Here is a 24,428-nt window from a genome sequence, read left to right on the forward strand (position 1 = left end):
CAGTTGACCCAAACAACCACCAGGTGGCTCTTGGGAGTTCTGCCACTACTATTTTTGATGCGACTTGACTTACTGCTTCCATGACGCATCCAGTTTCCAAGTCAGTAGAACAATCAGAGACAGTTGAGCCATTACCAAACATATATGATAATATAATAGCGTGAGTTTATATATCTCATCAGGGGCGTCGCCAGCCGATTTTGCCAGGGCTTCAGCCCCGAATGTTTCGAGTGTAGCCCCGAATGTATTTTGCAAAGTTGACTAACACATATAAAACCATTTTTCGGATCATGCATTGGAACTGTGAGAAGAGATGGACCTTCCTTCATGCAGCAGATCTAACTTGAACGTTACCTTAGACTACCATCATTTGAAACGTAGGCTGCTTAGAGCGCGCGCATGCACGAGAGAGAGAGAGAGAGACAGAGTCAGTCAGTTCCAGGGTTGGGCATGTCATTGTTTGCATTTCCTATTTAGTATAAGAAAGTTATAAGGAAATCATAAAGGCAACAAGGCAGAGGCGCCAGAACGAGTTTCAAAGTGCAGCCCAAAATCGTGTGCGCTTTATTTTTTCTTTCTTGTGCAAACAAAATGTGTGGAAATAGCCTGCGTAATTCTGCTTCATAAAGTTGAACAAACACATGTGGTAATTTTATAGATAAATAGAAATAGCCTACTGTCATGCAGTTTATGGGGTAAGCCAACTTGGAGTGAACTTACACACGGGAGATTCTTTCTCTAGTTGTAGCTGAGCAGAGTTGGGTGTAACATGTCATTAATCACGTTACAGTTCCTATAGTGTGCGTGCGAAGATATTCAGAATTCTGGGAGGGCGACAAGAATATTGGCAAAAAAATAGAATTCATCGGAGTAGGCTGTTTGTTACCTTACTCCTGAGAGGGAAACAGTGCACAACTAACTAGCTAATGACTAGTCTGATGTCAATCACACCACGAATTGATTCCAAAAAAATATGTTAGGCTATAGGCTACAAGCTAGGACTGCCACTGTTTTCAGTGTGAAGTGCATCTAGTATAATTAATTACAGAAGGAACGCAACTCGCAAGCGCACTTCACTCAAAGCAGTTCAATGTTTTGCAAGTTGTGTGCGTGTCACCATTCAACATTGTGAAGGAGGGTGCGCGAGATGGGCAGCAGCGCTTCCATAAAGGTCTCATTCAAAATGTCCTGTTACAATTACAGCTGCTTCTGATTGTTGAATATTTAGAAAGTAGCCTACATGACGGCATTTTTGAGCTAGTGAGAGAGTCAGATTTTTGGCTTCTGGTAGTAACTTGCTAATTAACTAAAGCAAGACTTGAGCGATATCACAAATTTGAAAGGAAAAATATGAAGGCAACAAAAGTGGCGGGCGAGGCTAGAGTTGGAGGGATATTGTGTCCTGCTGTAAAGGACGAGCCCAATCGCCTATTTCTCAGTTGTGTAATAAAAGCAGTATCATCATGCAGTGGCCGAAGTTTGCCAGGGCAGATAAAGGGCATGAATAAAAAAGGCAAAAAACGTCCTTTGCCGAACTCAAAATTTAAATAAGAATTTTATCTTAACGAAACAACTCTAAATATCAGAGTGGGATAGGTTGGAATATTGTAGAAATGTCACTTAAATTGCAACCGCAACATGCCTGCTTGCCGATGTTCAAACGACAACAAAAAATATATCAGTCGGTATATGGTAATGAGCTGTGTGCGCCTGGAAAGACGATAGAAGATATGCTTTCTAAATAGCACAAATGTTCTTCCCAATCGTTTCCATAAAATAGGCTCAAAGACAGAAAACTAAGTCTTATGATGACATAATGGTATAGTCTGTTTTCCATTTAGGATGCGCGGGTGAGGGATAAGGCTTTCATGGTGGACCACGCACTTTTCCTTGTGTCAGGAACTTCTTTCACAAGCAGTGGGAGAGCGCGGGGCACAAAGTAGGCCTAACACTTTTTGGCTTTGGCTAAATATTTTTTAAATCATTTGAGTTTCACTAGTCATATGTTTTAACAAGCAACATTTGTTATAAGATAAGATAGCTCCTGCTATGTGTTGACTACATGTTTCAAAACGGTGTTCATTTATAGCCTACAAGACGATTATTAGATGATACAAGATAAGATCAGTAATCGAAAGACAAGTAGCCTACCACCTATTTACTTTGATGCCTTCAAAAGACGTTTTGCTGTAGATATACGTGAAATCACGTCCATACTGACTGAAAATTTGTGGAACACCGTCTCATAGTAATGTGGTTAACTGACCAATAGCATGCCCCGATCAACCCTCTGCAACTAGGAAAAAAGTCCATGTTACATTTAACCCCGCTCCCCTGCAGCTTTCTGAAGCGGTGTTTCTGAAGCTAATGTAACAACAAATACCACCTTAACGTGAAAAAGCTTAACGTAGCTTATGTCCCAAAACGGCAACAAGTAATTTTACTCGACGTTAAGAACGTTTAACGTGTCCCAAAAACAGCTATCAATTAATCACCAAACGTCTTATAAACAAGTCTTGCCAGGAGCAACACCTTGCAAAAAATTATAACAATAGGCCTATGCCTAATAATGGTTGGAATGGAAAGATGCAAGTTATGTTTTAAAAACAAATGCTCCCGTTACCCCCAGCCTAAGCCTATTCAGAACACCTCATCGACTGTCTGTAGTAGGCTACAACTTTGATTCAATAAAAAGATTTCTAAAGAAAAATGTCGCATCATTAGTCCTTCCTGGATTCGAACTCAGTACTGCCTGAGAGACCAGACCTGCTCTGGAGACACGTGCATTGAGTATTGGGTAGGACTGTACACTGGTTGCTTTGGCACAGCCTTGAGTGACCGAATTCGTTTTCCTTTGTCATATGAATGCTGTCATTTTATTAACATTACTGTTAAGGAGATGCTGTAGGCAAAGGCTATATTTCAACCTCGTTAGTGTAGTAAAAAAAGAAGAACTATTCACGAGGTTTCTGGGCAGCATATTTATGTTCAGTTAGCAAGCAAACTTCTCATGATAGCCGACAAAGTAGCCTACTGCCAGCTGACGAAGTTCTCATTTTAAAACTGAGAACTTAATTACTGAGAGACAGAGGCACTGCACAATCAAGAAATCCTGCCACTGAATCCAAAACTATGTTTGACATTATGTACAAAGCTTATAGGCTACAGTGGACTAGCATGTTGCAGGGGCTGCTAAAAACACAGAGAAACAACACACTGAAAACTCGGCCAATCACAGCCCTTGCTGTCGAACGCTCCATCCGGTTCAACCGCGGAACACCACAGCGGACTTACACAATTTAAACAAATTGTGAAACTTAAAGCCCAAAGTTGGAGGCATGTAGAAATTTGCTGGAAATTCAAAACCAGATTACTATTGTACAAGGGAATGCTTTACTCCTTTGTGTTCGGTAAGGTCGCTTGTTTTTGGTTTGTATTTGGTTTGTCATGTGTTGAGTGAAAGTTTGTGAAATATTCCACCAAGATGAATGTGTGGGGAGATGGGCGCATAACTGTATGTAGAATAATATGATTAAATTAAAGTTACTTTTCTTGCGAACTGTTTACAGCCTTTTTCATGTGATGTGATAGGCTATAAGTGATGTCTGTGTGATTAGTAAGCTACTTCACCAGTAGTTCAACAGAGAAGAATGGGTGAATTTGGACGCACTTTGTATCTATCTGCCCTACAGTGCTAAATAGCAGCATCACAGTGTTCCGTGAAGATGTCAATGTAGATGTTCATGTAGATGTAGTAGTATGCAGCCGGGTCCCAATCTGTTAGCAAATTAATCATCCCATAGGCCTACGTAAACTATGGCAAACTAATTTGGTGTTAACTCTAGCGTTAGGCAAGGCTATCTCATCATAACATTTACACTACGCTAGGGTAGTGTTTAATGAATTACTTCTCGGATTAATGTGAGAGAATCGGGTAAATTAACGTTAACATTACCAACAACACATTATCAAGTCACAGAAAACATTACTTCACTACAGCAACACAAGGGAATGGATCATTTTCAGCTGACATTAAACTATTGCTTCCCAAAGTTACCTAATACCTACATTTCTTGCCTTGTCTTCTGGCTGTCATGGGCATCGTGGCTACCGTATACAAGATATCTTGTGTGACGGCACATTTTCTAACATGGCAACATATTAGACAATAATGCTTTTTGAATCTTAGAACTACCCCCATAACAGTCATATTTGAAGGCAGCATCGATGTATCCTTGAAGCTGCCTAATTCCCACAAATCTATGCGGCAACATCTGAAACAGCTGTCAAAAGTAAACAAAAGATGGCGGATGACACTCGTAACAGCTTTTGATTGTGTTGAAATTTGTTTGCCATTGTTTTGCTTAGATTTGTCAAAATCTAGCGAGTAATAAACAATGTATTTCAGCCTGGCTCTGCTCACTTTGTGCATCTGACCTAAGTCTGGCCAGAGTGTGCATGCGCTCCCATTACCGCAGGGATATATTTCGTTCTCAAACTTGGGTCCTGAATTTTTTATTGAGTTCAAAATGTTGTAATTTGTTGTAAATCTAAAAAGGCAGTTTGTGAAATGTACATCTTTTTTCTAAATTTCATTACATTTCAATTTCATCAGGTCCCTCTCCACCTGCAACTGCAGTTTTTGTTCCTAGCAAGGAAAGCTGCATGGGATGGTTATGTCTCAAATTAACTCTTAAGTTGGTCATATTGCCTCGCTGCCACTTCTTTTTTAACAAAGTTGACATACCGCTTCATTGACGTTCATGTGTTCTCTCTCATTTGGCTTAAAGCCAAAATATTCACACACCAGAGCTGTGCAATTGAGCATTGAAACCAACTTCATTCAGCCTTATTCTTCCAAACCTTCTGGCTGAAATCATGCAATCATGGCAAAACAATCTCAAACAACACGTCTTCACGTCACTGATCGTTCTGTGTGGAGATTCACAAGCTACCTGTGGGGCCATGGAATGGCTGATTATGTCAACACAGCACAAACTGAAAGCAGAGGACCCTCAATTAGCGTGACTGCAGAGAGATGTCATGGCATGGCGCATGAATGGTTTGTTGAGATTTAAGACACATCTTAAACACGGACATCTACAATGTATGATGAAGACCAATGCTGTGAATGTGAACACTGTTGTGCAATATCTAGGCCTAGTCTAGGACTATCAAATATTCAAAATGATGCTGCACCGTCTCAGATTTTGATCAATGGGTCCTAAACCAAGGCCTGTGAAATATTTTTGTGCAAATCTTATGTCCGCTTATCTTTTTCAGACCCTGAAATTCATTAATTTTTACAGCTTGAAAACATGTGCCATGTTTGGGCATTAATATCTTGACAAATATTTTCCCTAGCCTCCTCACATTTTCTAGGGTGGACCAACTCATAAAAAGCATGTGTACACAATTTAATGCATGTACTAAATATTTCCTGACTTTTAAAAAGTCCCTAGATTTCGGAAAAATGTGCATTAAGTGTGATATTGAGGGTATTAAAAAATATTTTTGTATCAGGGACGAGCAAGAGGAGGAGTATAAAAGTATATATACTCTTTTGATCCCGTGAGGGAAATTTGGTCTGTGTATTTATCCCAATCCGTAAATTAGTAACACACAAACAGCACACAGTGAACACTCAGGGCCAGATGTACGTACATCTTTATCAGCGACATGGACAAACAGCAGATTGTGAACGTTGTCAGACCAAAGTTTCCGTCGTATTTATCAATCGTTCAATCCTTAGTGTAAACTGTGCCTTTCTCTGCCTTTCTCCGCCCATAAACGCAATTTACGAACGTCCACAACTGAATACAAACAAGCGCCTACATACAAACGCAGTTGAATGAAGTTAACTGATGACAACATTAAAAAGAATCAAACGTTTAGCGATCATGAAATAATACCATACATGATAAGATGTCAACAAGCAGGGAGATAATGAAGATCAGTAGTTCTACTCAAACTACTTGTGCACGTAGGCTATGGAAGATTTGTCAAATCTAGCAAGTAGGAAAGTTTAAGTGAATGACATGAAAGTGAAAGTAAGACATTCAAGGCCAACGAAAGTTAATGTTGCTTTTGATTAGCCTGGCGGGCCATCCTATATCATTGAAATGTATAGTCTGGAATCGAACCATTTACCTCGCTTAATCCAAGGGGTGGGCAGAGAATTGTCTTTCAAACTGCCTAGGCATGCAATAGGCCAGCGCTACGACCATATCCGTATCCGGTCAGTAAAACGGCAAATACATCCTTCTTCGAAAGGAATTACATTGCATACAGTGCATTGTGTTGCTCAACTTTCAAAGAAAAGCACAAGTCCAACTCCTCCAAAGTTGACGCCAACGCCGATTCAAACAACCGCTCTTCGTTAGCCATAGCCACCTTCCTTGTTGTTCACCGTCACAGGACTGTCGTTATCCTGTTAAGCCCGCCTTAAGACTCTCTAACAAAATAGAGCCCTGTGATTGGATGAAGTCCACGGCGTCAGCCAATAGAAATCCCTATGGTTTGATACTAGACGTACAGGCTGAGCAAATTAATTTGCCGCCACTAGGGTGCGTCTAGATTTCTAGGCTAGCTTTTGATAGTACAAAGACTTACAAAACTGGTGCTCTAAATAGTGATTCTGTTGTCTTTGAAAGGTTCTCTTATTGACGCATTGAACTGCAATTTGGATTAACACCTGCTTTTACAAGGCGGAAGTATTTAGGCACAGAATAGACGTGCACTTTAAGGAGCAGTCTTTGTACATACCGCGGAATACATAATTAGGCGCTCTTTACTCTTCCCCTCCCATATTTTTACGCTAAACTCCCACTCTCCCCTGGATCCTCCCATGAATAGCGACATGGCGACAGTAACGTGGTGGAGCTTTTGTCTAATGCCACTGGGTATGTTGGAACGTAGAGGCAATGTGGGGAGTCGCAATGAGAATGACAGTAGGCCTAGTCCGAAAGGCCAAATTCTCTCCACTCGGCGTGGCCTTGAGGCAGATCTGGCCATGCTGCTCGCAACAGGAGCAGAGGTGGTGACACGGGGCAGGAGAGCTATTAGGCCATGCATAGCCTATCACAAGATGATGGGAATGCCGGCCCTGTATGGATTAGGATATGGATATGGATAGTCATTATCTCTACAGCAAAAGGCCTGCTACATTAGGGCTGAACGATTTATTGCATTTGCGATAATATCGCGATATGATGAAACACGATTTTCAAACCGCCAAAGGCTGCGATTTGTAATATGTGACGTCACCAAAACGCATTTATACTTGGCTTGCCGACGCGCCCAATCCGACTCTTCTCACCGACCACTGAAGAAGCAAAAAAACGTAAACAAGAGGACCAGCTAACAGTGTCAAGAAAGGTCTGATCAGTAGAGCTACTTTGGTTAAAAATAAACCTCTTCATTACCTTTTGCTCGAACCTGCCATGTCCCTGGTTCTAGTTCATAATTCCCCTGTGTTGTTACTAGGGGTGAACTTTTGATTTTGGAAAAAAAATCTAATTGCGATTTTCTCACCAATATTGCGATTCGCGTCGATTATTTTTAAGCTCTTTATCTTCTGTCTTATTCAGCAAAGACAAGCAATATATTATTCTATAGTATGACCAACACAAAATTAGATAAATTAAACATAAACTGTTCCTGGGCCCAGGCCTATGTTATGATGGCATTAGGTCATTGAATAAGATTGATGAATGAAATATTTTTTCAATCATTCATCAATCTTATTCAATGACCTAATGCCATCATAACATAGGCCTGGGCTCCAGGAAAGAACAGTTTATGTTTAACTTATCTAATTTTGTGTTGGTCATACTATAGAATAATATATTGCTTGTCTTTGTTGAATAAGACAGAAGATAATTTTAGTGGGCAGCCGTGGCCCACTGGTTAGCACTCTGGACTTGTAACCGGAGGGTTTCCGGTTCGAGCCCCGACCAGTGGGCGGCGGCTGAAGTGCCCCTTGAGCAAGGCACCTAACCCCTCACTGCTCCCCGGCGCCGCCCGTTGAAGCAGGCAGCTCACTGCGCCCGGGATTAGTGTGTGCTTCACCTCACTGTGTGTTCACTGTGTGCTGTTTGTGTTTCACTAATTCACCGATTGGGTTAAATGCAGAGACCAAATTTCCCTCACGGGATCAAAAAAGTATATATACTTATACTTATAAAGAGCTTAAAAATAATCGCATCGCAATCTTGGTGAGAAAAATCGCAATTAGATTTTTTTCCAAAATCGTTCACCTCTAGCTTTAATCCTTTTTACCTTAGTTACTACCAGTCGTTGTATTTTTCCTGCCCTGAATCGCGATTGAGTACGCATCTAATGTAACAGCGGTGTCTCTGCGGAGACATCCACTCTCCATGTTTCATTTTTGCTGTTGTTGCTAGCAAACTAATAGGCTACGATATGGGAAATACTTTCAATACGATCAGCTCCAGAAATTAATTGGTTGTCCTTAGCCTGTGCTACACCTTTCCACCAAGAGATGTTGACAGATAGATAGATAGATAGATACTTTATTGATCCCCAGGGGAAATTCAAGGTCTCAGCAGCATACATACAACAACACAAACACATTCTTTAACATGCGAGGCACATGGAAGCTCTTGATAGCGCATGCCACTAACGTCTATAAAAACCATATATTTATGGAATAAAACTAGACAGGTACCTCAGATTAGCATTGCTATTTATTGTTAAACTGCAATTTTCTGCAGCCAGCGGAGGGCATTTAGCCTACTATGCTTCCGGACAATATTGTGCGTCTCCCCTAATTCTGAAGCAATGGCACCCTAAATGAAGAGGAAACACTGAGAAGAAAGTTAATGTTTTAAATAGGCTACATCAATACAAATATATAATATGTGAAGTGAAACTGGACGGGCCTAATAACCTCTGACTAGTTTTAGGCTACTTATCGTTAAATTGCAATGTGAGCGGAAGCCAGCAGGGGAGGATACGTCGGCAAGATTATTAAAAAAGCAACTGCTGTGCCTCTGCCCTGATTGTGATACTGTGGCGGTATTAATATGGATGTGGATAAAGCATGGTGCTCTTTTAAATGTTTGTTTTTAGAAGTTGTACACAAATTAGCCCCATTTAAAGTAGTAAAGAATTAAACAGAGGACAGAACCCTGGATAAATGATGATATTATTGAGGCAATTAGGATGAGAAATAAGAAGTATGACACATTTAAGAGAAATAAGGATGATCAGAATTGGGCAGAGTACAAAAAGGTGAGAAATGAAGTGGGTAGATTAGTGGTCATTGCTAAAAAGGCCTATTTCAATGAGAAAATTGTGGAATATAAAAATGATCCAAGTAAGTTATGGAAGTCCCTCAAGCAGCTTGGCTACAGTAACAGGTTGAAAACAAAAACCAGTCACATAACTCTTGATCTCGGGAATAATGTTACAGTAGAAAAGGTGACAGTGACAGATAGTTTTAACAACTACTTCTCATCAGTTGCTAGTAAACTGGTGGAAAAACTACCTGACCAGTCAGGGCAGTACGGTGAAAGTCACATCCTTGACTTTTATTCTCAGCAAGAGGTCAGAGTAGAAGGCTTCTCTTTTGAAAAGGTGTCAGAGGCAGTTGTACTCAAGAAGGAACGGGTGTTGTATGTAGAAGGGCAAAATGACAAAAGACTACAAATATAACTGGGAAGTTTGCCCATTAGGGCCTTTGCTATAAAGATTGATACCGTTGACCATGGCATTTTGGTACAAAAATAAAAAACAATTGGTTTTAATGACTTAGCAGTCAGATGGGTGAGTTCTTATCTGAAGATGGATATTGAGGAAAAAAATATCTCAACCACAATGCATAGACTGTGGGGTCCCTCAAGGGAGTGTCTTGGGCCCACTTTTTTTCCTTCTATATATAAATGACCTTAAGTCTGTATGTTCATGTGAACTTTTTTTATATGCAGATGATTCTGCGTTATTGGTTTCACATAAAGATAAGAACATAGTTGAAAGAACTCTCAGTGTAGAACTATTGAATGTCAGCATGCAGGTGGATGTCAGACAATAGGCTATCGCTTCATCTAGGGAAAACGGAAGCCATACTGTTTGGGTCAAAGATAAATCTAAAAAGATCCCCTGGTTTTAGTTGGAGATAATGAGATCATTATAAAGGACTCAGTTCGTTACCTTGGTTGTGTGCTGGACTGCCACCTGTCTGGAGTGGGCCAAGCGCAAAAGATACTTGCCAAGGTTAATCAAAGAGTACGTTTCTTGGCCAGAATCTCAAGGTTTCTGGACAGGAAAGTGATGATAACCCTGGTAAGTGCTCTAATTCAGCCTTATTTTGACTGTGCATGCTGTTCATGGTACAATGGTGTCTTAAAGCACCTGAAACATAGGCTTCAGACTGCTCAAAATAAGGTTATACGGATTATTTTGAACCTTCCCATGAGAGCTCATCTTGACACTTCTCATTTTGAGACTACCTGACCAGTCAGGGCAGTACGGTGAAAGTCACATCCTTGACTTTTATTCTCAGCAAGAGGTCAGAGTAGAAGGCTTCTCTTTTGAAAAGGTTTCAGAGGCAGTTGTACTCAAGAAGCTTAAAAACCTAAATATCTCTAAAGCCACTGGCTTTGACAATATTCCATCTAGATTCTTAAGAGATGCTGCTGAGGTTATCACCCCATGTATCATCCAGATCATAAACATGTCTATAGTGCAAGGACGTTTCCCAAATGATCTCAAGCTTGCCAGAGTGATTACACTTTATGAGAAAGAAAGTAAACTAGACCATGGAAACTATAGACCTGTTTTCTATTCTGTGTAGTCTGTCAAAGATAATTGAAAGGATCATTTTTGAACAGATTGACAAGTATCTAGCATCACACAATCTACTCTATGAATTCCAGTCTGGCTTTCGTAAATCACATTGCACCGACACTTGTTTACAGGAGGGAAGTAGATAAAGGTAATTTTTGTGGTATGGTCATGCTAGACCTACAGAAGGCCTTTTTTTTGAGAACAATGTCTCTTCAGCCAGGGAGTCCTGGTCAAGATGGCAGCAATTATTTGAAAGACAAAGAAAATACACCTGAAACATAGGCTTCAGACTGCTCAAAATAAGGTTATACGGATTATTTTGAACCTCCCAATGAGAGCTCATCTTGACACTTCTCATTTTGAGACTATTGGGTGGTTAAAAGAAGAAGACAGAGTCTCTCAGATTCACCTGTGCATGGTACATAAGATTGTGCATGGGGATGTCCCCAAATATTTAATCAATTATTTTAACAGAGTGAGAGATGTTCACAGCTACTCTACCAGGGGCAGCTCTACTGATTTTGTACCCCTTAGAGCAGGGGTGTCCAAACTAAGGCCCGCGGGCCAAATGCGGCCCGCCACGCACTTTAATCCGGCCTGCCGAGCATTTATTAGTTTATCATAGATCCGGCCCACCACGCACTTTAATCCGGCCTGCTGAGCATTTAATTAGGTTATCATAGGCTCGCAATTTTTTTCCAGCGATAGACGCCGTTGTGGTTAACTTTAGGCTACTGCAAACTGCTTTACACTCTTCTTAGGGAACGTTTACAATGTCAATGTCAAAACAGCTTGTTACATCGAGATAAATAGTATCTCCAATGCAGCAGATCTAACTACGTTAAGCTACTCCATTTAGTTGGAAACGCATTTGAGCGTGCACGAGAGGGTGAGAGCGCGGCAGGTTCCAGCTGGCTTGTCATTGTTGATATTAATATCTCCTTTTTTATAACTTTTAAAAGGAAATCGTGATGGCAACAGTAGACTACTGACCATTTATAAACTGTGAGAGGGCACAGTCATAGGCACAGCACTAGCCATAGGCTATATTTGAGTGGAGCTGGCAAAGAGTCTTAAAGTGACAGTGCACCATTTATAAATTAATTAAACAGCATCAAATTATATATATTATTTTTTTTGTGTGGCCCGCCGGCCAATTTTCAAAACCCAATCTGGCCCTTGAGAGAAACATTTTGGATACCCCTGCCCTAGAGTTAAGAGTAATTTAGGTAAGGAGTCCTTTTTGTATGTAACAACAAGCCTGTGGATAAGGTTGCCAGGAAATATAAAGATGGTCAGAAGTTGAGGAGGTTTTAAGCTGGCACTGAAAAAAATGGCTTAGATATTGTTTTTATTACTGTATTGTCTAGATCAGGGGTTCTCAAGTTTTGATTGGTGAGGGCCAATTCAGGAACCCAACATTGAACTGAGGGCCGCCAAAGGGGCGGGGGGAGAAAAAGAAAAAAAAACCTGGAAAAAAAATCCCATTTGTAATCATTTTAATGACCAGGTTGCATCTCTACAGTTTATATTTATTGCATTAAACACATTTTAATTCATAACTGAGGCTAAAAAACGTAATATTAAGTTTTTCCTTAATATTATGTCTCGTTTTAAATGTCAGGGCCCTCGGAAGTCTACCAATGAAGTGTGGAGATACATTGAGCCTCGTAAATGGTGTAAAACAGTGATTTATTTGCATGGCTAATTGAACCATTGAAAAAGCTGTTGGTAGCATTGGCTAACTAGCGCCAGATTTTGGAGTGCAGGGGACAAGCCGAGATTGGCTATGAGACATACGTTCACACTCGGTATCATGTTTCAACACACTTTAGGTCAATATCACACCGGAATTCTCCTTTAAGTTTTTAGCTTTTTTTTTTTATTACGAAACTAGACACTCTAACACATCTTATATGTGATTTGGGGAACTCTGTGATGAATGGAAATGAAATATATGACGATCGAAAACTCATGAAAACGCAAGATCTGGACATTTTATCTGGACGTTTGATCTTAACTCGGCTTTTGATGGTTGCTGCTTTGTTTCGAATCAGTCACTGATTAGCCGATCAGTGACATGCACACCAGGTCAAAATCAGGTCATTTATTTTTGTGGGTTTATCACTAGGTGGCAGGTCTCGTTAGATCTCTTCCCAGAAACTTTGCAGGCAACACTTCTCAGGTCATACAGTAAAAGACGCAATATCTCCATTTCTAGAAAAAAAAAACAGGGATTTTGATGAAAACTAGCCACTGTTTAGCTTGGGATTTCTCAGGAACAGAGGCGTGTAGAAATACACGGTTTGCACCCACTGAGAGCTTAAAGTCTCACCTTTCAAACGAGCCATTGTATGTGTTCATAGCGAACACAGAATATGCTGTGGCTGTACAAAAATCATCAACAATGGTCTAGATTGCTGGCACTCTAGGACAAAGCTTCCGAAAACAGCTTGGCATTCAAGGAGTTAAGAAAAATTGCAATGCACACACAATCCCTGGGGTTCTCTACCCTCAACAGACAAATTTGGGATATAACAGTTCTGGTTGCAGTCCATTTCAAGTACAAACTTATTTAGAACAAACAGTCTCAGTGTGCCTTGCTTCTTATCAGCACAGGCCTTAATCAGGGCCAATTCCAGCTACCAAAGCACCACAAGAAAAACCTGATGACCACGAAACACCACTAAACGGAGATTCATTCTTTTCAAAGCACACAGTATAGTTGTACAGTTTTAACAGTTTTACAGATGTTATCAGATGTTATCGCGGGCCGCCAGAAATGTTTACTTTAAGAACCTATGGTCTAGATGGATTTATACAACAATTGGGTTCTATGGAACTATTTATTTGTTTCTGATTGGCCGAGTGACGTTCCATGAGTTGGAATATCCCTGGACATTTCAACTCAGACTCAGCACAGCTAATAATAAATCACTCCGCGATACAATGCGAAGATTTGACACCCAGCTCTCCACTATTTCAAGCAATGGGTTACTCCTTAGCAAACCATAACGAAGCAGTGCTTCACCACATCTGTGGATTAAGCCACACAGTCAACTCAATGTAAGTAAGATAAACGAGGATGCTAATTGTTCTCAGCATTGCCAGCATTGTGTATAATATGATTGTCACTTGGAGGAGACTTGTAGATAACTAACGTTAGCATAATTAGCTAACCGCTGCTAACGTGCTAGCATCGTCACGTCAGGCTGTGCACAGTAGTGTAACATTTATTCACTATACATTAATAAAGTTCAGTGGTTCTGCAATGTAGACTATGTTTCCGTTTTTTTGCAGTACCATGTCCCTTACATGACATGGCCCAGTGTCCTTGTAACATGCATGCAGCAAACCTAGATATGAATGTGATTTCCACATTTCTTTCAAGAAGACATGTAAACCACAAAGACCGTAACGAGGGTCTGGAATGTTGGTTACCTAGCAACCAAGACGCTGTCTCTTGAAAAGGGAACTATTTTTTGATGCGTAAGAACGATGTCGAAATTAACATTTTTTAAACAATAATGGGGTGTTTTCAGATTATTTAGTTTGTGGTAGAATTGTTGTATAAAAGCAATATAGCACTCGTGATCGTGGGATTGGTCATGGATATTCCCACGGGTGTTGTTCGGCCGTAGCCACGAGGCCAGAGGCCGAGTCTCACTCTCACTCGTGCTATATTGCTTAAGTATTTAATATATGTATGGATCCTATAATATATTTAATATGTATGCCATCTGCTCTGCTTTTGTCTGATTTCACACAGAATGACCCCAAAAGTAAAGTGACACACTCACACACGCGCGTGTTGAAGTGAAGCTTGTCAACATTGTCTCCTCTATTTTTCTACATTATCAACCAAACTCAAACCCCCTCCTGCTTCTCCGAAATTACCGGTTTGGAAATATTTTGTGGTTCATTCATTCATGTCAGTTAACACTAGTTTATTCAACTTAACAAGTGATAAGTTGTACAGTCCAAAATTACTTTAAGGCATAAAATGAACATTAGCAGTGCAATATTCCATGAACATTAACATTGTGTCTCATTCATGTCTATGTTCTGTTTAGTCACAGTAGGAACTAACCTAAGTCAAGTTTGTAGTAAACAACTTAAGAAATGCAATAGTAATATAATTTAAAAAAAGATCGAAAAAAGATGGAATGGAATCATGACCAAAATAAAAAATTAAACCGAATCAAGGATTTGGAGAATTGTGATACCCCTATCGTACAATAAGCAAGTCGATATCGAACTTATCAAATTTATCGATAATTGAACATTCTTGGCCACACTTTCCCGTAACTCTTCCTTCCATCCAAGCTCTAGTAACACCAGAGGCAGAAAAAGCATGAGGAAATGTCTTTCCTCTTCAGAAGACAGTGGGGCAGTTACTACAACTGGCAGTGGTGATGGAGCAAACAGAGTGTCCTCACACATTTGCCCTAGCCAAGTAATTCCCCAGTAAAAACTCCACCTCAAGCCTAGACAGAGACAAACATCCACCAAAAATATGCTGTACCTCCGGGAATACACAGTCTTCTCAATACCACATTTCAACCCATGAATATCTATGCTTCCTACCAGGCCATCACACTGAGGTTAATTAATGGAACTGGCACAGCATGTGATCGCAGCGCACACATTCAAATAAATTACACCAGTCTTAAATGTTTACGCTCAATGAACAAAACATATTAGCTGTGCACCCGGTGTAGCCCCGGCTGTGACCAGGCTTTCTGCAGTAAAAGCACACTATAGGTCAGGCTGCCGTGGACGCAGGGGGATGTAACAGTCATGGTGTGCACCTATTTTGATGTGTAACATTTTGCAAAATGGAAACATAATACAAATGTGGAGACTGTTAAATCTGTGCAGACATACACTAAGACAATGGTTCTCAAACTTTTTCCGTTATTCCCCACTTTGGGGTTGTCAAAATTTCAAGCCCCACCTGACCTTATCACCCCAGGAAACGTTAAAATATTATTTTCGTATTTTGGTTACACTTTACATTTCCTGTCTCGGTCCTCTGGATCTGATGTTGTTTTCATTTATATTATATTTAGGCCTGTTTATCACGCCTGTGTTTGTGTAGCTATTTTGTTTTGAATGGATGATCTTCCTTGTCAAAAAATAAAGGCGTTATAAAGATATGCGCAAAAAGACTCATTTCCCATGTTTGTCACACCCCACTTGTCATGTCTGTATTGTCCACTAGTGGGGCCCACCCCACACTTTGAGAACCATTGTAACAAATAAAGCCCAACAGTACTCTCTCACAACATGTTTTAAACACTCATGGCAGGAAGGTTTACAGAGTTTAAACTATGTTCATTCATCCTGGATGTTTCATCCACCCACCACTGCCATTGATCAACTGTTCTTCAGATTATACTTGAACATTACATACATACATACATACATGTCTTTGAATGCAATAACGGAAATGAGGAGAGATGTAGGTTGTACATCACAAAATACCGCAATCTAGTATGATCACTTAAAATCCTCAGTGTTTCATTTGTCCCTGCCCTATAATTTGTCAGACCTTCTGTCAATCACCAATATGTTTATATTGCAGTGCTTCAAAACCCCAAACCAGTGGCCAGTTGACCAATCAAATGTACACCCATTATAAAGAAACAGAGCCCAAAGCACATGTTTCACCAGGGACCACTGTTTGTGTATGATTTAATCAGTTAGTCAATAGAATACCACATAACACTGGCAAGCAATCAATCATATATCGGCCTATAACACGAAGTTCAAATCTAATAATATATTTTTTCACTTTTGTGGGGGGTTTTATTTTTATTTTATGAAGCACAACTTAATCTGCTTAAACTGACAGGTTAAAGCAGCCTATTTTCATGGCTCTCATTAATTAGAAAGGTATAAGGTGAAGATGCATTTTAAATCATAGCCTACACTAAATGTAAAACTGTTGTAACTAGACCTATATGCTACCGATTTACAAAACATGTTTAGCTTACTGCCATAAGAAGGTGCCCCAACCTCCCAACGATACAAATTAAGCTAAATTAATACATAAAACCCTGCTAAATAAAACTGTCAGTGAGGGATGAACAGGAACGACAGCTCCATCAAATTTAGAATTTCTGTGCAAGGAATTTCTGCACAAAAACAAGAACTGACAAGCAAATTAACTGTTCATAGGCTGCGTAGGCTACCAGAGTTTCAATTACAAGTAGTTCTAGCCAACGAGCAATTTGGGAAAAGAACGTTGGAGTGAGCTCCAATAGCCACAGTAGGCTACTGCAAATACAGTATACTACACCCCATAAATATTTCAATGTTACTTTTAGGCTACTGCAGGCTACGCAGACGGGTGAAACTGACGTGCAAGCGAAATAGTCCACAATGGTTTCAACATCCCGTAAAAAGACCGCAGGCTTTAGACAAATAAACTATTGCTGTGTCGATCTAGACGGTAGCTTTTAAATAGACGTGAAATGATATCCTTCCTCGCGTAATTGCCACAATCACGCGCATATGGTTGAAACCTTAAGCTGATCGACCAGTGAAACTAGCACATGATCGATACAATAGTGCAACAACACTGACAGCGAGAAATACTCACCATCTTCCTTATCATCGAACACTGGCCTTTTGGCAGAAGCACTAGCCCCCATCCTCTTCTTCCACTTTCCCCAATGAAACATTTGCGCACAAGATGAGATAGCATTCCTCGCAAAATATGGCACGATTGTTACTTAACGCCGCACGCCCAGTGTCGGCATTGTATCATTCCTTGCTCTGATTGTGCTTTCATGAATTCATTTTCATCCAACAAAATTTGCATCGATGGTGCAAACTCGACTTTCACATACGAGTTTGGCTCCCGTGTCCTTGCTTCGCTTGGCTGACTTCTGCGAGAAGTAGGTCTCTGCTTACCATGCGTTGCAACACACTTTGCCGCCGCCCCTCCACGAGTAATGAAGTGCCAGTCGCGAAAGTAGCCTATTTTGTCTCTACCACATATTACATCAGTTAAAAACACTGTGTAACTGACTAAGCCTTGGGTCACGATTTTTATATAATTGCCATTAGATCGAGTCAAAATGCCTACCATTAGAATATTTCGAAAATAATACGAATAAAACGAGGAAAAGTCTATAACAAATATAGCCAAATGACAATCACCAAAATTGGAGGAAGTTGGCTAATCTACAGTTTCAGCAAGGCCTACATAATCTAAACCTTAAACCTACATGTAGCCTAATCCTAAAGCACCTGCTCAGTCTTCTATCAATATCACAGTCTTATATTCACTGCTCATATTTTTGTGTGACTGCAAATATAGCCAGCCCCACACTTGGCTGCACACTTCAGTTATGGCCCACTTCTTGCTGGGTCCTTAGCCAAAACCTGGCCCAAACACTGAAAACTGAGACTAAACTAGAAAATGTAATTCCGAGGAATTAACAGTGCATGAAAATGCAAATATATAAACATAAAATGCATACAGTCGGGGGCAGTCATATTTGATGACAACTGACAGTTTGAATGGCTAAACCAGGGGTTCTCAAAGTTTTGATTGGTGAGGGCCAATTCAGGAACCCAACATTGAACTGAGGGCCACCAAAGGGGCGGGGGGAGAAAAAGAAAAAAAAAACCTGGAAAAAAAATCCCATTTGTAATCATTTTAATGACCAGGTTGCATCTCTACAGTTTATATTTATTGCATTAAACACATTTTAATTCATAACTGAGGCTAAAAAACGTAATATTAAGTTTTTCCTTCCCATGCGTTGAGTGCCAAAAACGTAATATTAAGTTTTTAGCTTTTTTTTTTAATTACGAAACTAGACACTCTAACACACCTTATATGTGATTTGGGGAACTCTGTGATGAATGGAAATGAAATATATGACAATCGAAAACTCATGACATTTTATCTGGACGTTTGATCTTAACTCGGCTTTTGATGGTTGCCGCTTTGTTTCGAATCAGTCACTGATTAGCCTATCAGTGACATGCACACCAGGTCAAAATCAGGTCATTTATTTTCGTGGGTTTATCACTAGGTGGCAGGTCTCGTTAGATCTCTTCCCAGAAACTTTGCAGGCAACACTTCTCAGGTCATACAGTAAAAGACGCAATATCTCCATTTCTAGAAAAAAAAAACAGGGATTTTGATGAAAACTAGCCACTGTTTAGCTTGGGATTTCTCAGGAACAGAGGCGTGTAGAAATACACGGTTTGCACCCACTGAGAGCTTAAAGTCTCACCTTTCAAACGAGCCATTGTATGTGTTCATAGCTATAACACAGAATATGCTGTGGCTGTACAAAAATCATCAACAATGGTCTAGATTGCTGGCACTCTAGGACAAAGCTTCCGAAAACAGCTTGGCATTCAAGGAGTTAAGAAAAATTGCAATGCACACACAATCCCTGGGGTTCTCTACCCTCAACAGACAAATTTGGGATATAACAGTTCTGGTTGCAGTCCATTTCAAGTACAAACTTATTTAGAAATATAGCTGCAAGCAGCAATGTGGGGGCCAAGCAGTTAAGCAGGAGTTGGGATTGGATTGGATTGGACTGAACTGGACTTGACTGTGATGTGTTAGATTGGATTGCATTGGACTTGTTTGAATTGGACTGGACTGGATTCGAAGGTCACCGAATTTATTGTGTGTCCTCAAGATGTACTCCTAAGTCCACATACCAAGTTTGGTTTAAAGTGGTGAAAGTGTTGATAATTATAGCACCCCTAGTGGTGAAAGCACACCAAATTAATTGTGCATCCTCAGGATGTAGTCCCAAGTCCACATACCAAGTTTGGTTGCAATAGGTGGAAGTGTTGCTAATCATAGAGCCCCTAGTGGTCAAACGTCACTAAATCTATTGTGGGTCCTTAGGATGTGTTCACGAATCATTGTACCAAGTTTGGTGTCAATATGAGAAAGTCTTCCTAATAATAGCGCCCCTAGTGGTCAAAGTACACCAAATGTATTGTGCGTCCTCAGGATCGGGTCCCGAGTCCATATACCAAGTTTGGTTTTGATACGTAAAGGCGTTACTGAGATAATGAAAGCAAATTTCCTGTATCTCTAAGCGCCCCCCCTAGTGGTTGAAGGTCACCAAATGTATTGTGTGTCCTCAGGATTGGGTCCCAAGTCCATATACCAAGTTTGGTTTCCATATGTGAATGCATTGCTGAGATATGAGCCTACTTCCTGTGATTATAGCGCCCCCTAGTGGTCAAAAGACTCCAAATTTATTGTGTGTCCTCAGGATGGGGTCTCAAGTCCATGTACCAAGTTTGGTTTAGATATGTGTAAGCATTGCTGAGATATGAGCCTACTTCCTGTAATTATAGCGCCACACAGTGGTCAAAATTTACCAAATTTCTTGAGCCTCCTCCTAAATGGGTCCTGAGCCCATGTAACAAGTTTGGTTTTGATATGTGAAAGCATTGCTGAGATATCCCTTCACTTCCTGTTTGGTGGCTTCGCCGCCAAGTTTGATTGGCTGTTACAGGCGAACGGTTTTAGGTTTGAAGACAAAAAAAGGGATAACTTTTTTTAGGCTTGGACTGAAGATTATGTGTGTCAAGTTTGGTGTCAATCGGACAAACGTTGTGACTTGTGAAAACTTTTAGGTGTTTTTGATTAAATCCATGGCGGAAAATCCATCATGGCGGAAAATGACGTCATAGGGTGCGTTGAACTCGGCTTGGTCCAAGGATTCCAACGATACCTCATATTTGACAATCGAGCCAACGGGTCAAAAGTTATTTGTATGAACGCACGTCCAACTTTGGCCTGTTGGTGGCGCTAGAGTGCTCGAGGTGCTAACTTAAAACTTGGTGAAATTAATCATGGGACTGTGCCTAATTTGTGTGCCAAATTTTACAACTTTTTATCAGACGGTTCTATGGGCTGCCATAGACTTCCATGACGGAATAATAATAAATATAGCTGCAAGCAGCAATGTGGGGGCCAAGCAGTTGAGCAGGAGTTGTCATGGCAACCCAATGTTGTTACATTATACACACACCCAATTAACCCCCTGTCCCATACACACACATATACACAGATAAACCTCCTCTCCCACACACCCCAATAACCCCCCACACATATGCAAACCTCAAACATCACCAAATCTATTGTGCATCTTCAGGTTGTAGTCACGAGTCCACATATCAAGTTTGGTGTCGATACAAGAAAGTGTTGATAATTATAGCGCCCCTAGTGGTCAAAGCTCACTAAATATGCTGTGCTTCTTCAGGATGTGTTCCCGAGTCCATGTACCAAGTTTGGTGTTGATACGAGAAAGTTTTGCTAATTATAGCACCCCTAGTGGTCAAAGGTCACTACATTTATTGTCCTTATTCAGGATGTGGTCCCGAGTCCAGGTACCAAGTTTGGTGTTGATACGAGAAAGTGGTGTAAATTATAGCACCCCTAGTGGTCAAACGTCGCTAAAATTATTGTATGTCCTCAGGATGTGGTCCCAAGTCAATGAGCCAAGTTTGATTTCGATACATGAAAGCATTGCTGAAATATGAGCCCACTTCCTGTGATTATAGCGCCACATAGTGGTCAAAATTTAGCGTCCTCCTGATTGGGTCCTGAGCATATACCTAGTTTGGTTTTGATACGTGAAAGCCTTGGTGAGATATCACTTCACTTCCTGTTTGGCGGCTTTGCCGCCAAACTTGATTGGTCGTGACGGGCGACGGGTTTTGAATATGGTTCTAAAAAGCAATGCATTTGTGAATCATGGTCTGAAGATCATCTGCGTCAAGTTTCGTGAAAATCGGACAAACTTTGCCAACTTTGATGCCTTTTAAGTTTTTTTGATGACATCCAATATGGCGGTTGGATCAATTACGTTGACATCACATGTTGGCATGTGTCGGCCTAAGGACCTGTCAAGGTATTAATAGATATCACTAATATGTTTTAATTCCAAACACATGACCCGTTACAGGTTAAAATGTAATTTTGCTAGTTATAGCGCCACCTATAGGTCAAAAGTCATCAAATATATTGAGCCTCCTCCTAATTGGGTCCTGAGACTATGTACTGAGATTGGTTTTGATACGCGAAAGCCTTGCTTCGCCGCCAAACTTAATTGGTTGTGACGGGCGACGGGTTTTGAATATGGCTCCTAAAAGCAATGCATTTATGAGTCACGGTCTGAAGATCATCTGCGTCAAGTTTCGTGAAAATCGGACAAACTTTGTGACCTTTGATGCCTTTTAAGTGTTTTTGATGAAATACAATATGGCGGAAGATCCAACATGGCGGAAATTGACGTCAATCGCCCTAGTGGTCAAAGGTTGCTAAATTTTTTGTGTGTCCTTAGGATTTGGTCCTGAGTCCATGAACCAAGATTGGTTTTGACATGTGAAAGCATTGCTGAGATATGACCTAATCTTCTGTTACTCTAGCACCGCCCTAGTGGTTGAAGGTCACCAAATGTATGTTGTGTCCTCAGGATAAGGTCCCAAGTCCATATACTAAGTTTGGTTTCAATACTTGAAAGCATTGCTGAAATATGAGCCCACTTCCTGTGATAATAGCGCCACCTAGTGGTCAAAGGTCATCAAATTTATTGAGCTTCTTCCTAATTGGGTCCTGAGACCATGTACTGAGTTTGGTGTTGATACACGAAAGTCTTGCTGAGATCACTTCACTTCCTGTTTGGCGGCTTCACCGCCAAACTTGATTGGTCATGACGGGTGATGGGTTTTGAATATGGCTCCAAAAAGCAATGCATTTGTGAGTCATGGTCTGAAGATCATCTGCGTCAAGTTTCGTGAAAATCGGATAAACTTTGTGACCTTTGATGCCTTTTAAGTGTTTTTCATGACATCCAATATGGCGGTTGGATCATTTATGTTGACGTCACATGTTGGCATGTGGCTGCCTAAGGACCTCTCAAGGTATTAACAGATATTACTAATATGCTTTAATTCCAAACACATGACCCGTTACAGGCTAAAACGTATTTTTGCTAATTATAGCGCCACCTATAGGTCAAAAGTCATCAAATTTAATGAGCCTCCTCCTAATTGGGTCCTGAGACCCTGTACTGAGTTTGGTGTTGATACACGAAAGCCTTGCTGAGATCATTTCACTTCCTGTTTAGCGGCTTCACTGCCAAACTTGATTGGTCATGACTGGTGATGGGTTTTGAATATGGCTCCAAAAAGCAATGCATTTGTGAGTCATGGTCTGAAGATCATCTGCGTCAAGTTTCGTGAAAATCGGACAAACTTTGTGAACGTTGATGCCTTTTAAGTGTTTTTGATGACATCCAATATGGCGGAAGATCCAACATGGCGGAAATTGACGTCATGGGGTGCGTCGAGTTCGGTCTCATCCAAGGTTTCCAAATATACCTTAATGTTCAAAATGTGGTGTACGGTAAGTGCATAGATGTAATACAACATTTTAAATGTTGGTGGCGCTAGAGCACTTCAGGTGCAGACATCAAACTTTCTGAAATTAAACATATGCCTGTAACGAATCAATGTGCCAAATTTCTCAACTTTTTACTGTATGGTTCAATGGCAAATGAGCGTTTCGTTATAATAATAAGAAGAAGAATACGTAGAATCACTATGGGTTGCCTCGCAGCTTCGCTGCTTGGCCCCCAATAATAGGAAAACGTAGAAACACAATGGGTGCCTTCGCAGCTTTGCTGCTTGGCCCCCAACAAACAGTCTCAGTGTGCCTTGCTTCTTATCAGCATAGGCCTTATTCAGGGCCAATTCCAGCTACCAAAGCACCACAAGAAAAACCTGACGACCACGAAACACCACTAAACGGAGATTCATTCTTTTCAAAGCACACAGTACAGTTGTACAGTTTTAACAGTTTTACAGATGTTATCAGATGTTATCAGATGTTATCGCGGGCCGCTAGAAATGTTTCCGCGGGCCGCCATTGGCCCCCGGGCCGCACTTTGAGAACCTATGGGCTAAACAGTCAAATAGTTGAGTAGATTAAATAGTTTTAAATTACTTAAATAGTGAATTATTTTAGTGAGGACTTTTGAAACAATTGTGGGCAGAGGAAACAGTTGGCAGAAGTCACACTTGATGACAACTGACAGTTTGAATGGCTGACCAGTTAAATAGTTGGATAGTTTACATTGTTAAACTATTTAATAGGGAATTATTGTAGTGAGGACTTTTATTTTGAAACACTTTTAGGCAGAGAAAACAGTTGGCGGGAGTCATAGTTGATGACAAGTGACAGTTGGAATGGCTGACCAGTTCAGGTTAGTGGTGTTGCGTGGGTCAACCCGTTACCCACGGACACCCGGGCGGGTGCGGGTAAGCTTGATCAGAAAATATTGCGGGTGTGGGCGGGGCGGGTCACAAATTGACAAAGCACTTCTTCTCACAAAGTTTTCACTTAGTTATTAATATTGTAGGCTACAGAAAATGAAGTGCAACAAACCTTCTTGCATTCTCTCTTAACTGCATAAAACAGGTAGGTAAGATATGATTAGTCTACAAGACCTTCCATCTTCTCTTCCCCTCTCCCTCTCACACAGGCGCGTGACAGAGGGTGCGCTGCAACCTGCATTCCCGCAACAAGCAGCCGTGGGCATGATGTAGCCTAT

General features: G+C 40.7%; 1 protein-coding gene across 3 annotated transcripts in view; it reads right to left on the minus strand.

Moving 5' to 3' along the window:
- The window catches only part of LOC125311500 (serine/threonine-protein kinase 32C-like), a 284,135-nt gene extending 266,378 nt beyond the window's left edge, over nt 1-17,757 (minus strand). For all 3 annotated transcript variants that reach the window (XM_048269621.1, XM_048269623.1, XM_048269622.1), the window contains exon 1: nt 17,417-17,757. In XM_048269621.1, coding sequence (XP_048125578.1) covers nt 17,417-17,498 — 82 coding nt within the window. In that variant the 5' untranslated portion in view covers nt 17,499-17,757. The remainder of the gene's footprint in view (nt 1-17,416) is intronic.
- Nucleotides 17,758-24,428: the final 6,671 nt, after the last annotated feature.

The sequence above is a fragment of the Alosa alosa genome, chromosome 18, assembly GCF_017589495.1.
Source record: "Alosa alosa isolate M-15738 ecotype Scorff River chromosome 18, AALO_Geno_1.1, whole genome shotgun sequence".
NCBI classification, from domain to species: domain Eukaryota; kingdom Metazoa; phylum Chordata; class Actinopteri; order Clupeiformes; family Clupeidae; genus Alosa; species Alosa alosa.